The sequence below is a fragment of the Trachemys scripta genome, chromosome 16 (assembly GCF_013100865.1).
Source record: "Trachemys scripta elegans isolate TJP31775 chromosome 16, CAS_Tse_1.0, whole genome shotgun sequence".
Taxonomy (NCBI): Eukaryota; Metazoa; Chordata; order Testudines; family Emydidae; genus Trachemys; species Trachemys scripta.
Genome location: NC_048313.1, coordinates 27158189 through 27173464, shown reverse-complemented (window position 1 = coordinate 27173464; position 15276 = coordinate 27158189). Strand labels below are relative to the sequence as shown.

The 15276-nt window shown below is 53.9% G+C and overlaps 1 protein-coding gene across 1 annotated transcript in view; it reads right to left on the bottom strand.

Annotated features, from left to right (window-relative positions):
* Nucleotides 1-4928: 4928 nt before the first annotated feature.
* The window catches only part of LOC117888512 (adhesion G protein-coupled receptor E3-like), a 188119-nt gene continuing 177771 nt past the window's right edge, over nucleotides 4929-15276 (bottom strand). Inside the window, exons 8-21 of the mRNA XM_034791981.1 lie at nucleotides 14169-14236; nucleotides 12370-12474; nucleotides 11465-11642; nucleotides 10805-10924; nucleotides 9898-10100; nucleotides 9074-9244; nucleotides 8716-8905; nucleotides 8486-8511; nucleotides 8066-8301; nucleotides 7256-7322; nucleotides 6418-6509; nucleotides 5981-6149; nucleotides 5757-5864; nucleotides 4929-5230 (exon numbers count right to left, since the gene is read on the bottom strand). Of these exons, the coding sequence (XP_034647872.1) occupies nucleotides 5225-5230; nucleotides 5757-5864; nucleotides 5981-6149; nucleotides 6418-6509; nucleotides 7256-7322; nucleotides 8066-8301; nucleotides 8486-8511; nucleotides 8716-8905; nucleotides 9074-9244; nucleotides 9898-10100; nucleotides 10805-10924; nucleotides 11465-11642; nucleotides 12370-12474; nucleotides 14169-14236 (1739 nt within the window). The 3' untranslated portion in view covers nucleotides 4929-5224. The remainder of the gene's footprint in view (nucleotides 5231-5756; nucleotides 5865-5980; nucleotides 6150-6417; nucleotides 6510-7255; nucleotides 7323-8065; nucleotides 8302-8485; nucleotides 8512-8715; nucleotides 8906-9073; nucleotides 9245-9897; nucleotides 10101-10804; nucleotides 10925-11464; nucleotides 11643-12369; nucleotides 12475-14168; nucleotides 14237-15276) is intronic.

The window sequence follows — 15276 nt, the reverse complement described above, 5'->3', positions numbered from 1 at the left end:
ATTTCCCCCAGATCTTGAGTTTGTGCAACATGCCAGGAAACCCAAGGAAAACGAAAGCACTTGTTTTCAAGTAAAGCTCTGTGGGGTGTGTGTGTGTGTGTGTGTGTGTGTCACTTGACTTCTATCAAAGAAACCCGGGTTCTATTTCTCTGCTGCTAAGTGACCCTGGGCCTGTCCCGCCAGCTCCCCATGCTTCAGTTTCCCCAAGTGTAAAATGGGGTGAGTGATACTCATCTCCTTTGCAATGTGCTCTAAGTTCTAATTATTGTGCTGCACAAACACCTACTGAGACCCGGTCCCGACCCCAACGAGCTCCCAGACTAACCGGACTAGCCCAGAATGAGAGGGGGAAGATAAGGTACAATGCGGGGTGGGGACTCAGCCAGCGTCAGTGGCCAAGCCTGAAAGAGACCCCAGGTCTGTGGAGTGCGATGCTGTAACCATTGGACCAACCTACCTGTTAATCAGAGAGGCTGGGCTGCCATTTATCCCTGCGGGAGTTGGCCAGGTGCCCTTTCCCATCCTCCCTCAATCCCCCCATCGTGTCTTTGGGGCTTTACACAATGAAAATGACATTATCCAGCTGGACCCAGCTTGGTGCACGTTCACCAACGCGTGAAGCCCGACTACGCACCCCCTGCTGCTCTGGCGGCATCTAAACCTGAACACGGGCAGCACTAAGCGAGGGCTCACGTTATTTAAAGGGATACTGCCCTATTCATGTACACTGCCAGCCCCCCCTCCCCCCACAGCCCCGCTCCCACCCGAGCCCTGTTCCCCAGGTGTAACATCCTATGCAGATGTCTCCTTTGCCTGAAAAACAAAATGCTTAAACAAGCCCCACCAGGCCAGAAACGTCGCTAGTCTCCTTGCATCCCCCAGGGCTTCCTGCTCCCAGGCAGCCCATCTCTGACGCTGGCATCTCCATGCCACGCACAGGGCAGCTCCGAGGGAATGCTGGCACGGCTGCAGCAGGAATTAATATTAACCAGCATTGATAACTCCTAGCATGCACATGACACTTATTATTTCAAAGGAAGTCAGTCTCATTAGCCCCCATTTTACAGATGGGGAAACTGAGGTACGGCCTTGCCAAAGGTCACGCAGCAGTGCCAGGAATAGAACCCAAGTGTCCTCCGGCTCGAGGCTGCCGTTGAGCCACCACCCATCCTGCCCCTTGGGCAAGCCCCTTCCGTTCCCCTCCTCTGAGAGCGGCTCTGGGGAAATACTCTGCCCGTGCCTGACTCAGCACTTTTCCCAAGTGAAACTCCCCACGTTTTCTCAATTTCCCCAGTCGCATGGACACGAGCCGGCTTGTTCCTCCAGCAGCGATGTCACCCTGGTCCCCTCCCGGCTTTGCAGATGGAACGGTCTCAGAATTGGTTCCCCCCTCCACGCTCCTGCGAATCTCAGGGCTCCCGGCGGAACAGCAGAGGAAAACTGGGACAACCGTGTATCCCAGGGAAGCACGGAGGGCCCGACCCGGCTTCCAGATCTGAACCCCTCTGCAGGCCGGATGGCTGAGCCAGTGGCAACAGACACCTACCTCGCTGCATGTATATCTCCATGGACTGCCTCCATCATCCTGTCAGCTGCCCTCTTGCAGCCCCACAATGATCTCCTTGAGCTCTCCCTACTCAGCACTCTGTCCAGCCTTCCCGGGCACATAGAGTATGGAATGTCACAGCGGTGTCTACACAGGGGGTCAGGTTGACCACTGCTGGCAAAGGAAATAAAGTCCCTATTGTGTTGAATCCATTCATTCTCTACTTATTTAAAAAAAAAGTGAGATCACTAACCAGGTAGCCCAGGTGGGGTGTGGGAGGAGGGAAGGACAAGGCCACATTGCTTATTGTAGCCACATTACACATCAAAGCTGTTTGAATGACAGCTTTCTGTTGCTTGGGCCATCCTCTGAAGCGGAGTGGCTGGGTGCCCGGAGCCTCTCCCCCCACCCGCCCTGCCCTGCCCCGTTCAATCTTGGGCATCTGGGTGAGGAGGCTATCGGACTTGGTGAGGAGGGCAGGCGGTTATACAATGGATGCAGCGGCAGTCTGTGCTTTTGTTGCCTTTCCTGCAGCTCCACCAGACACTTGATCATGTCCATTTGCTCCCCCATTAGCCTCAGCATCTTCTCCTGCATGTTATGATCATGCTCACTGAACGCTTTCCTGGCCTCTGCCACTGAATGCCTTCATGCATTCAGCTGGGCCCTGTCAGTGCGGGAGGACTGCATGAGCTCAGAAAATGTGTCATCGCAAGTGCGTTTTTTTCACCTTCGAATCTGCGATAACCTCAGACGGAGATGTTACGGGGAGCATAGAAACATTTGCACCTGCAGGGGGGATAAAAAGGAAGAGTAGAATTTAAGAAGATACATTTCTGAGAACAAAAGAGAGACTCTTTCACAGTGAATCAAGCGATTCACAGCAGACAGCAATTGTGCTTTAAATATAAGGTCGCATTTTGCCTTTTATATTGAGCATCTGCCGGTATGGTGACACATCACACACGGCTGGGCAACTGAATTCGGTTTCCAGGCAGCCATAGTAAGCCAAAGGGTACATGGGGTTGGCTTTTTCCGCCTTCATGACATGTGGGAATGGTTTCAAACTGCAGCGCCCTCCTTTCTCATAGTAAGCAATGCCGGTTGGGTTTACCGTTTAAAAGGAGGGGCTGCGGTTTTGGGGTGGATGTGCATCACACCCCTCCTCCTCACACCCCTCCCCGAAAGGCGGTAGCTGTGTCGGTGGGCGAAGTTCTCCTGCCAAAACAGCGGTGTCTACACAGGAGGTCAGTTGGTATAATTACATCGCACAGGGGGTGGGTTTGTGTGGATTTTTCACCCCCCTGAGCGATGTAGTTATACCAATATAGGTCTGCAAGAAGAACAGGAGTACTTCTGGCACCTTAGAGACTAACACATTTATTTCAGCATAAGCTTTTGTGGGCTAAGGTCTGTAGTTCAGACCAGACCTCAGTTGTATACGTAGTGGTGGCAGCATCAGCAGCCAAGGAATTTCTCGATGCCATCTCCCCACCTCCCAGCCCTCCGGTGGGAGTTGAACTCACATGAACGCTCTGAACTCTGGGCCTTCGCCGACCAAGGACAGCAGCTGTGAGTGGGGTGCAGGGGAGGGAAAGGGCAAAGGCAGGAATCCCCATCCCAGAAATGACCAGGGGGCGGGGATGTCCATAGCCTGATGGGGGAGGAAGGCCATAGGGCACCCCTCCCCGCAGATGCTTGCTCTGGGCCCTACCTGGTGAGGGCCCGCAGCCTGGGCCTATCTCCTCCCTGCAGAGCTTGGCCGCGATGCTTATCTTCTTGATGCTGTGGAAGGGGGCGGTGTGGGGCATGGCGGCATGGATGGGGAAGGCCATCTCCACCACCAAGGGTCCCCAGCTCCCCTGCGACAGGTGGTGGGGGACCCTCTGCAGTTGCCCAGCCATGGCAGGAAGAGGGGGGAACTGCTCAGAGCTCTCAGTTGCTGTAGGGAGTGAGGGGACCCTGCAGCAGCCGAGCCCCCCATTCGCAATGGGGGACCCTAGACATCCCACTTGCTGCAGGTGATGGGGAACTGGAGCTCCCTGCTGCTGCAGGGGGTGGGACCCCTCCCCACACAACTGCTCAGCTGCCGTGGGGAGCGGGGGACTTTGAAGTGGGGCAGCGGCAGTGGGGGAGCCGGAGCTCCCGCAGCAGTGGGCACTGAGCTGAACCCGCCTCCCCATTTTGTCAGTATATTTTTAGTGAAAGTCAGGACAGGTAACAGGCTTCCATGAATTGCCTGCGACCTGTCCATGACTTTTACTAAAAATATCTTTGCCTTACTCATGGTCACAAGCTTTTGAATCGTGGTTTTCCTATTTCCCAAATTAATGCCAGATTTCTTTTCCCTTTTTATTAAAAGTTCTCTTTGTTATACACAGACTCAGTGCTTGTGAGAGGGGATGTGTTGCCTCTTAGAGACACCTGGGGTGGTCTGAAGTTTTCCCAGATTACAGGGTTGGAGTGTGTCGGGTTTGGTCACAGGTAATGTGCTGACATTACCTTTGAGCCTGTTTTCCTTGCAAGCTTGGGACTCCAGAACCCTGCCTTGGTGAGCCGGACACGCTAGCCTGCTGCAACACAGACCATGGGACTGGTCCACACCCCCATACCTGCAGACTTTAATTAAAAACAGCTCAGCAATTTACCTGTCTCCAGCAACCAGACACCCAGCTCCCAATGGGATCCAAGCCCAAAATAAATCTGTTTTACTCTGTATAAAGCTTATACAGGGTAAATTCATAAATTTTTCACCATTTATACCACTGATAGAGAGATATGCACAGCTGTTTGCTCCTCCATGTATTAATCACTTACTCTGGGTTTATTAATAATCAAAAATGATTTTATTAATTATAAAGAGTAGTATTTAAGTGGTTTCAAGTAATAACAGCCATTACAAAGTAAGTCACGAAGCAAAATAAAACAAAACATGCAAGTCTAAGCCTAATACATTAAGAAACTAATTACAGGTAATATCTCACCCTCAAAGATGTTCCAATACATTTCTTTCACAGACTCCTTCCTAGTCTGGGTCCAATCCTTTCCCCTGGTACAGTCTTTGTTAGTTCCAGCAGACATCTCAGGTGGTAAGCAGGGGTTTTCTCATGACCGGCAGCGCTTTGTCCTGCTCCACCCCCTTTTATAGCTTTGGCATAAGGTGGGAAGCTCTTATCTCTCTGAGTCCCCACCCCTCCTTCTAAATGGAAAAGTACCAGGTTTAAGATGGATTTCATTATCAGGTGACATGGGTACATGTCACTGTAAGACCCCCGGTCTCCATTCCCCATGGGCTGGCCCACACGTACACAGGGAGGCTTTCAAGTAACTAAGGCTGTTTACAACTGAGTGTTTCTGGAGCACCCTTAATGGCCTCCACTTAATATGTTTTTCATCAGTGATACAGGTTTATATCTTATTCTCCTAACTCCGAATACAGCAATAATACATGCAAACAAATAGGATGAACACACTTAGTAGATTACAAACTTTCTAAAGACACAATGCAAGGGGTGTTTAGAGTAAAGTATATTCCAGTTATATCATATTCATGAGCATATTTCCATAAAGCATATGAAGTGCAACGTCACAGGGGGCTCCAGCCGGTTCGGTTTTGTATTGGAACCCCTAGGTATTGAACCCGGCCCTGGTGGCTGCCGACTCCGCCTGGCAGAAGGGTTAGTCCTGGCAAGAAAAGCAGAAAAATGACAATAGGTTCCAAGGCCACTGAGAGCGTAATGTGCAAACTGGTGGGTTGTCTCTGGGAGCAGACACAGAAAGACCCTGGATCCTGACCAATAGGGATAATGGAGCCAAGGGAAATTCTTCACGGTGCTGACTGCTCATTGGGATGATCTGTCTGCACTGACAAGGTTTCAATCCCAGGGGACAATCTGATCTATTCAGATCATTACACTGCAAGAGCCAATGCCTGCCTAGCCCACAGTGAGTGACCCCTGGAGCTCCCAGGAGAGCCAAGGGAAGGGAACGCGGAGGTGCCAGGACAGGACATTCTGTTCTGGTGCCTCAGACATCTAGGATACTCCTGGATAGTGACCGACTCTCACTAACACTTGCAGTGACGTTCCCAGCTGGCTCATAACCAATCCTGCATCATTCGGGGGCAAAGCACCTTTACAGCAGTGATGAGACCCAGCTAGAGATGACTGTGTCACAGGCTGGTACTGGAACACAGCAGAGGACCTCTTACCGTCTTGGTGCTGGTGGTGGGGACAGCAGACATGGATAGATCGTATGTCTGAGATTTTGTGCTGGACGTTTGGAATCCCTTGATCCATCTCCTGTACTCCTCTCTCACCTGGAGAGTGAGGGACACGGTCACTGCACTATGTAACTAACTCGGAGAAGATCAGAGATGGCCACCGCGAGGCCAGTGAAGGTGCTGTGTGGGCACTGATGGGCCATGGGCATTACCTGGCGATTGAGGAGACAGTGCACCAGGAAGATGACGGCTCCCTGCAGGCTGTTGATGATGGTGAAAAAATACGCCATGACCGTGGCTGCTGGGCCGACTTGGAGGAGACCAAGGCTCCATGTGCAGCCCAGAATGAAGAGCTGGGCGATGGCTTTAAAGGTCAGTAACCTGGGTAAAGGCAGATGGCGAGATCCCGTTACAATAAGCCTATGGAGAGCAATTGGGTCAGGAGGATCTGGGCAGAGTGGGGTGGAGCTACCGTCCCTGGCTTTCCTGTGTGGGACAGGGTTACTGTCAATGTAAACACACTGGGAATTTGTTCCCATGGATCCTAGATATGTTGTTCCCCTCCTGTAATCCCTCACACCCTCCCTGTGCCAAGGACCCTCCAAACCAAGGCATCTGACCCTCCAGGATTGTTTTGTTGCCGTCTCACCTGTGGTCTCTGAGGGTGGACACATCTGCATTGAGGGAGGAGAGACTGTTTCTCAGGATCCACAGGGTCAGGGCAAAGAACGTTATATTTATCTGTGGGAACAGTGGGAAATATTTCCTGTAAAACATCCCATCCGGGGCCAATGACTTCAGCAGAGGCAGAGAACGATCCCAGGGGACCGAGCCGAACACTGCAGAACCGGGGACTGCTCATTTCTGGTGGGAATCATCCCCTCTCCTGTAATATCCCCTGGCAGCTCTCGGACCCTCCCCATGCGTGGAGCTGACAGCACAGCCAGGGCTGAGATGGATCAATGGGATCACAGAGGTCAGATGCTGCTCCAGTGGAGTCAGGAGTTATTTTGGGTTTACACTGGTAACTGAGAGCAGGATGAGGCTCAGAGATTCTAGATTCTGTCTCTAGAATACTTCCTGCCACTTTCAGGCTGTAACAAATTCCCTGCCCCCCAAACTTCCCCAGGTGGTTGGGAGAAATATGTAGGGACATTTGTTCCCCCCCTCCTACAAAAACCACTGCAGAGTTCAGCCCTCTCCAATCCTTGTACCTTGGGTCATTACCTAGACTAGATCACACTCTTGTTGTCTTTACTTTGCAAAACTCCTGAAGTCCATGGGAGCTGTGCCCGAGTAAAGGCTGTAGGCCTGGGGATACAGCACAGGGACTCATCCCGGGACTGACCACAGCAGATGAGCCAGGTGGGACCTAACTGGGTCTTTCCTTGTGTTTATGGCCACGTTCTCCTCCCTGCTTCACTGAAATCAATGGGGTGGCAGAGGTGAGAGGAGAATGGGGCCCTGTGGTTCTGGGAGGTACCCACCAGGATTATGGCACAGACTGGACCCAGGAAGCTCCAACGAAAGCCTCTGTCCAGGCTGAGCCAGCAGCTACCGGGAGGGAGGAAGAAGAAGGTGACGTTAATGGGATTTCTGCCCTTTTTCAGCCCTGGGGGCAGAGATGGGGGGTCACAGGGCAGCTGGCTCTCAAAACGAGATGGATCTCAGCCTGCCTGTGACATGGCCGACTCTCTTGCGGGCAGCAGGCAAACAGCCCTTCCCATGTACCTCAGCATCTCCTGCTTTCAGCCCCCACTTCCTCTTCCACCTCCTCAATGACCCGTTCTGGTGGATGGGCGCAGTATTGCTGGGGGGTCAGACATGCAGCGGATGGACATTGGCCTCGCTGCACGGAAGGAAGTGGAGCTGCCCTGATTTACACCAGCTGAGGATCTGGCCTGGGGTGTCTAGAACACGCCACGCCCTGTTTTAGTGAGTCGCTCACTTTAGAGAGGGGATCCTCAGGGATCTGCACACAGGAAGAAGGTGCATTTGTTTCCTGCCCACCAGCCCCACAAACCCAGCCTGGGACCTGGGAATCAACTGGGATCTTTCCCACTTATTCTTCTGCATCATCAGTGGGGTGAGGAGTGTAGATGTCTGACAGGTGGGCAAATAAACTACAGCGCTCAAGGCAGCTTAGTGTGACTGGGGATGGGAAGGGTCCCAGGGGGACATTCAGTTCCCAGGCAGGGTGAGCAGGGAAATCTAGGTTCAAGTCAGACCTGGGGTGAGCTGGACAAGCGCACGGAAGCCACATCCCAGCTCCCCTTCGGGATGGGCGCTGCACGTACTGTTTGGAAGTTCCGTAGCCGTCAGGATTCACCGCTGCAGAAATAGCCACCACCAGGGCTGGGAATCCGTAGCCGAACGGGTACATGAATCTCTTCTTGAACCGGCTGGTGCTGGTGTAATTCACGACCTTCAGGTTCCTGACGGTGAGGAAGAGAAACAGCCCCTCCAGGAACATCCAGCTGAAGCAGGCCAGGAAGAGGTAGTGTAGGAGCCCAGCAATGACAGCACACGCCACCTGGGGGAGACAGAGAGCCCTGGGACACAGCGGTGGGGAAGGGAAATGCTGAGTGTGGGGGAGACCCGAGATTAGTGGTTAGAGCAGGGGAGCAGGGCTCAGGGAATCCAGGTTCTGTTCCCAGCCCTGCCACAGAGTCCCTGGGTCACCATGGGCAAGTCACTTAGGAGAGGAGTTGAGGGACAGAGAGACTGTGACATAAGGATGGAACTGGCTGAACTCCAGGGGTTGGGGACACTCAGACCACTATGCCCAGGGTGAAGGGGCCTAATGGGGTGGAAACATCTCCCCGGGAATCCCCCCTGTGCCCTGCACAGCCCAGAATCCAGAGATCACAAAGGGGTTCAAAGCCACACACCCCAGCCCTGCTGCGAGTGGAGGAACAGAGCAGGGGAGAATCAGGCCGTACCCGACTGCTGGGGTGGGTCACGGCAGCGAGGAAGAGCAGGTCGGCCAGGAGGAGGCAGAGGCAGAGCTGCAGGTGGAGGGAGGTGCTGACGTTGCGGATGGAGCGGCACAGGAGGAAGGTGAGGATGGCGAGGAAGAGGCACAGCAGGGAGAGGGTCAGTCCCACGTAGGTGATGATGGTCAGTGGGTAACTCTTCTGTAACACAGCAAAGGGACAATCACCAGTGACCCCAGCCCAGCCCCCTCGGTTCCGACTCAGCCTTTTCCCCAACAAAGCCTCCAGTCACTCCAGGGAGAGCTTTGCCCACGGCTGAGTGTGGAGCTCAGGGTCCAGCCCTGTGATCCGAGTCTCACGGTGAGATACCGTCACTGTGGTGGGAGCCATTAGGATGGCGAAGCTGGAGAGATGGTCACAGCTGCAGGTGGTGTGAGTGCTGTTCGTGTGCACGGCTGTGCAGCCATCTGGAGACCAACTGCCGCTTTCGGCCTCTACTTTCCAGTAGACGCAGAGAGCCTCTTCGTCCTCTCTTTTGGCCTGGAAACACAACAGAATCATCCTCAGCCTCGTGGGACCACGGAACGTCGTTTCTGTTATCACATGTCTATAGCAAACCCGAGGCCACCTACAGCTCCACGGCTCTCCCCACGCAGCCCCCAGTGCCCACTGGGGCCATCCCGGTGACAGTAGAGAGAGAACGGAGAACCCACTGCTCCAAAAGCACAGGCCCTGCTTTTGGAGCAAAAGGGAAATAAATCCTTGCTAGCTGTTAGCACTATGAGGAACGTGGCACATGGCTGAGCAGTTCTGACTGCATCCAGCAGAGGGCAGTGCTCTGTGCACACATACACATATGCACCCTAACCACTTCATTACTGTATCAAAGTGTTTCATGCTGATTCCCTGAACCCCAATATCTATAGAAAGCGGCTTTCCAGTTATTCCGGCTCAGGAGTGAGCTAGGCGGAGTTGTTACCCTTGAGCACTTTGCATAGCCATGTGTCGTGGTGTGACCCCCGGTAACCTCCTCTCTTAAAACAGCCCCAACGAGTCAGGAATAAGGAGGCCTCCTCTTCTCAGGACCATTGGGAGCCAGAAAGACAGCACGGTCCAAATGCCTGGCAGGAGATGGTGCCTTCTATAGGCCCCTCTGGAGCCCCAGATATGCGAGAGGTTCTTCCTTCATGCACCTGTCTGTGGCGCAGGGTGAAGTTTGCGGGTCTGGAGAGGTGAATGGGTCTCCCGTCTCCGACGGCCCCACTCACCACCCTGGAGTTGAGATGACTCTTCTCCAGCTTCCCACCAGCCGGTAGATTTCCCTCGCTGAGACGTCTCGCACTGATGATGGAGTCCAGGTTGGAGTAGGAAATAAAAGCAGCAGCCCCCAAACCTGCTGGGAGAGGAGATGATCCCTCGTTAGGGAGCTGGGGTCTCTATGGCAAAGAAGGAGCCGGCCGGGTGCCCAGGGGTCACAGTGAGTCTGTGGCAGATCTGGGAATGGAACCCAGGATCCTGGCCACAACTCTTAAGGTTTAACCACTGGACCGTGATACCTCCTCCCTCGGAGCCCCCAGGAACGCGCCCGGCTGGAAACGTCGAGCTGCAGGATGCAGAGATGAAGATTCAGTTTTTCTCAGCGAGACCAGGAGAGGGGCTGGCCAGGGATGAGCTTCCCCTGGTGCTGGAGGATTCAGGGCCCTGAATATGGCAGCTGAGGATACATGTTACCCTGGGCCCCACATCTCCATTTGGGGTCTGGCTAGACTAGGCCGTCCCTGCCCTTTCCATTCTCTGGGCCCACTTCATACCAGAAACCCTCTCATGAGCCGTCTCCCCTCTGCGCCCCAACTCCTCACTGCTCGGGGCTCAAGCTGTGGGACAGGCAGGAACGACGGTGTCAGCTCCATGGCCACAGCCTGAGAACCACTGGCTCAGCCAGCAAGGAGCCCTCCAGGGCTAGAGACAGAGGCCAGGGCCTGGCCTGGGGATCCATGGGGAGGGAGGGAGGAACCGGGGAACCCAGACTGGGGTTCAGTGCCCAGGAACTGCTCTGTGCCATGGTTTCGGCCCTGGGTGTTTCCATCCCCAGGATGGTACCTTGTGTGGCTGCCCTGGTGACTGTATCACAGTGCACGACCATCGTCTCCTCGTGAGCTCTCAGCGTGAAGACCTCACTGTCCCGGCTGCAGTTCCCTGTGACGAGCCGCGTCTGGACAGCTGCGGGGGGTGGGGGTGAGGAATGACAGAGCCCCTCGCTGTGAAACCACTTCCCTGGGAATCTGTCAATTCTGGGCCAGATCCGCCCCCCTCCCACTCCACTTGGAGTCGGGGGGCTTCAGGGCTCTTCCACACTGTTGGAGGGGGAAGTTTGGAGCCCCCCTCCCAGTTCCATTGATCACCCCCCGTATCCCCTCCCCCCATTCTGGCTCTGTCTCCATTGGGATGCTGCGTCCCCAGCAGGGGCAGTAGTGGGGGTGGGGGGAGGTGACTGGCTCAGTGTGGCAGCCCCTAGTGGTCGAATGCCAAATATTACATTTAAAGCCCTCTCGGGCATTGCTGTTGCTCCGGGGGGCACTGGCGGGACTGGGTTATATTTCCTGGGGCAGGGGCAGTGCTGGTCTGTGTCCGTACTGAACACAGGCTCACACCCACAATGGTATATAGGCTCTAACTTCCAGTGGATTTGGGGCACAGTGTGTAACCCCGTATCTCACGGCAGCCAGCAGGTGGCGCTGAGAGCCACACGTCCCCCCTCACCCATAGACTCTGTCGTCATGTTCTGTGTGGTTATCTCTGGAGACCGGAGCGCAGTGGCCAACGCGGCCAGTTCCACGCTCTGCAGCAGGACTGTCAGGGCCAACCCCAGGTCCCTCTTGTCTCCACCATCCCAGAGGGAGGTGCTGTTCAGGAGGTCATTGAAACCGAGAGTTGCTTCCTGGGGACAGGAAAGTAAAAGCCCTGGGAGTGAGGAGTCCGGGGGTTGAGGTGCCACGTCCTGTGTGTTCCCAGGGGGCATCGGGTATCACAGTCTCTCCCAGTTCAGGGGGCTGCAATACTCTCAGAGGGGAAGCCCTTTACAAAGGGGGTCCACTGAGGCTGACTCGGGACCCCACTGGGACCTGAAGCCAACTGGGGTAGAACCCTTTGTCCTTCCTTCTTCACTCCCGCTCCCCTGTCCCTCTATTACAGATGCCAGGGAACAACATTGTCACAAGCCCACGGCTTCCTAGGCTGTCTCTATGCTGCGTCCGGGAGCTGCTCAGAAATGTCTGTCAGGACAAGGATAGAGCCCAGATCCTGCTGCCTGAAAAACTTAGGTCACTGATAGATGAGCTGAGGAGAATCCCAATTAACTGTTAGCAGTATAGCACCTCTGATGAACAACAACAGTCCTGAACACTAGAGGGTGCATGTGGGTGGACAAAAACAAACGTGCACTCACACCATCAGAGGGCATGTGCACGCAGACACAGACAAACACCACTAGAGTGTGCATCCCCTCTCCCCACTGCAGGGGAGGGGACAGATCTTTTCTGATGAGTATCTACATGTCTCGCTCCCACCCAGTGAGACTCCTAACCCAGCACAGCACCACACAGGGCTCTGGGGCACACACAGGGGCACTAGTCTGCAGGGCACATTCAAGGGATGGAGCCTCTCACCTCCAGTGATAACACAGCACTCCCGTCTCTGCACGTGGACATCAAAATGTTTAAGGTCGAATTAAAGAAAGAGCAAAAACTGCTGCTTCTGCCGCTCCACTTTCCCTGCAGAGAGACCCAGGGCAGAGGGTGAGTTCTGCAGGCGCTGAAGGGCGACCGACATTGGTGTTGGACTTATGCAGGGCCTGATCCTGACACCCCTCATTGAGTGAATAAAGCTTTTATATGAGACGTGTCCAGGACATGTACGATGGTGCTGTTGCCACAGCGCGAGGTTCATGTGGAGAAAGGGAACAGTTTCTAGTAACAGCTGGAATACATCAAGGGTTGGGACTAAGCCCCTTTTTGTTCACGTCGGTGCTGGAGGCATTGACAGAAAGCAGCCAGATAGTGGCCCCTGGCACATGCCTTTTGCAGATGACGTAGTGCTCGTGGGGGAGGGGAAAGAGGAAGTGAAGGAAGATGCAGAGAGACATGGAGATGCATATTGGAAAGAAACGGCATGAAAATCAGCAGAAGAAATCAGAGTATATGGTCTGGAGATTCAATGCTCTCCTCAGGAAGACAATGGGCGTGTAAGTCTGGGACCAGCCACTAGCAAAGCTACAGAAGTTTTAGAAGGTTCGATATCAATTTGCAAACACCTAGAAGATAATAAGGTGATAAGTAACAGTCAGCATGGACTTGTCAAGAACAAATCCTGTCAAATCAACCTGATAGCTTTCTTTGGCAGGGTAACAAGCCTTGTGGATGGAGGGAAGCAGTAGACGTGGTATATCGTGACTTTAGTAAGGCTTTTGACACAGTCTCACGTGACCTCATAAACAAACTAGGGAAATACAACCTATATGGAGACACTCTAAGATAGGTTTTCCAACTTGTTATGCACCTTTCCCAGAGAGTAGTTATCAGTGGTTCACAGTCAAGCTGGAAGGGGATATCGAGTGGGGTCCCACAGGGATCAGTGTTGGGTCTGGTTCTGTTCAATATCTTCATCAATGAATTAGATAATGGCATAGAGAGGACACTTATAAGGTTTGTGGACGATACCAAGCTGGGAGGGGTTGCAAGTGCTTTGGAGGATCGGATTAAAATTCAAAATGATCTCAACAAACTGGAGAAATGGTCTGAAGTAAATAGGATGAAGTTCAACAAGGAGAAATGCAAAGTTCTCCACTTAGGAAGGAACAATCAGTTGCACACATACAAACTGGGAAATGACTGCCTAGGAAGGAGTACTGCAGAAAGGGATCTGGGGGTCATAATGGATCAGAAGCTAAATATGAGTCAACAGTGTAATGCTGTTGCAAAAAACCAAACCTCATTCTGGGATGTATTTGCACAGTAGTTCTCAAAATTTTCTACTGGTGACCCCTTTCACATAGGAAGCCTCTGAGTGCTACCCCTCTTATAAATTAAAAACACTTTTTTATACATTTAACACCATCATAAATGCTGGAGTCAAAGCGGGGTTTGGGGTGGAGACTGACAGCTCGCGACCCCCCATGTAATCCCCTCATGACCTCCTGAGGGGTCCCAACCCCCAGTTTGAGAACCCCTGTATTAGCAGGAGCGTTGTAAGCAAGACACGAGAAGTAATTCTTCTGTTCTACTAGAAGGATGAAGAGGATCGAGTCCCAGCGATGAAAAGACAAACACAGAATTGCCCTGATCTTGGATGGGGTTTACAGGGATCACCGTAATACCAACAGGAAAGGTTTTTGTCTGGGAATTTCCATATTGGTGGTATAAAATACAGAGCAAAATCCCCAACAAATGAATGATGGGTTCGAACGTACCTGCAGAGAGAAATTCCTGCACGTCGCTTTGATTCCCTCGAACTCAGCGCTGGAGTTAATGCTGGGGACTTGGAGCGATGGGAAGAGAGGAGCAGACGTTAGAGCTTTCAGATCAGATTTTCATCTCAACTCACTCCTGCCTGGGGGAAAATCCCCTTCTCTTCCCAGCCCCGATGGCTGCTCTTTGTCCACATGCCAGTCCTGCGCTGCCAAGAGTTTAACATGCGGCTGCTACAAAACTCCCTCCCTTCCTCCCTGTCTCACTCTGTCTGTCTCTCCTCCATTTACACTCCGCTTTGCCTGTCCCTCCTGCTCCTGTCTCTGAGACTTCTTTACGTGTTTCCATCTATTCTGCAGAGACCTGCTGGGTACAGACACCTCTGCCCGCTGGGGAGAACCCACCTTTACACGTGCCTTAGCCCCGCTGCACTGCCGACCGGGAGCCAGCCGAGGTAAATGCCACCTGAGCCCCCTCTGGCACCCAAACTCCCTTCCAGAGCCTGCATCCCGCACCCCATCCCCATGCCCAAGCCCCCTCCCAGAGCCAGCACCCCTCACCCCCACCCCACCCCAACGCCAGCCCTGAGCTCCCTCCCGGAGCCCAAACCCCCTCCCGAAGCCTGAACCCCACACCCCCACCTGCACTCCAGCCCCATTCCCCAGGCTCGGCCCGTAGCTTGCACCCTCTCTCACACCCCAACCTCCTGCCTCAGCCTGGGGAAAGTGAGTGTGGGTGGGAGAGAGCAAGCGATGGAGGGAGAGGGTGCGGCGGGGCCTCGGAGAAGGGGCGGGAAAGGGTGTTTGGGTTTGTGTCATAGACAGTTGGCAACCCTAGGGAAGAGATGCCTGGCCCCTGGCAACCCTGCTCACCCACTCCCCAGCCTGGCCCTGGAGTGACCCCTGCTCCGTTCCCAGAGCCAGACATGGGCACGCTGGTGGCTGTGGCTCTGAGAAAACCGGAAACATCCAAGTGGATGGACAGGCTGGACTGGGGGGAGGTGAGAGCCTGGAGGCTGAGCCCTCCCTGTCCAGGCTTGAGACCTAGAGGAACCCCGTCCATGGGGGGCAGGGGGGCTGGCACCGTCCCAGACCAGTTCCCAGCTTGCTG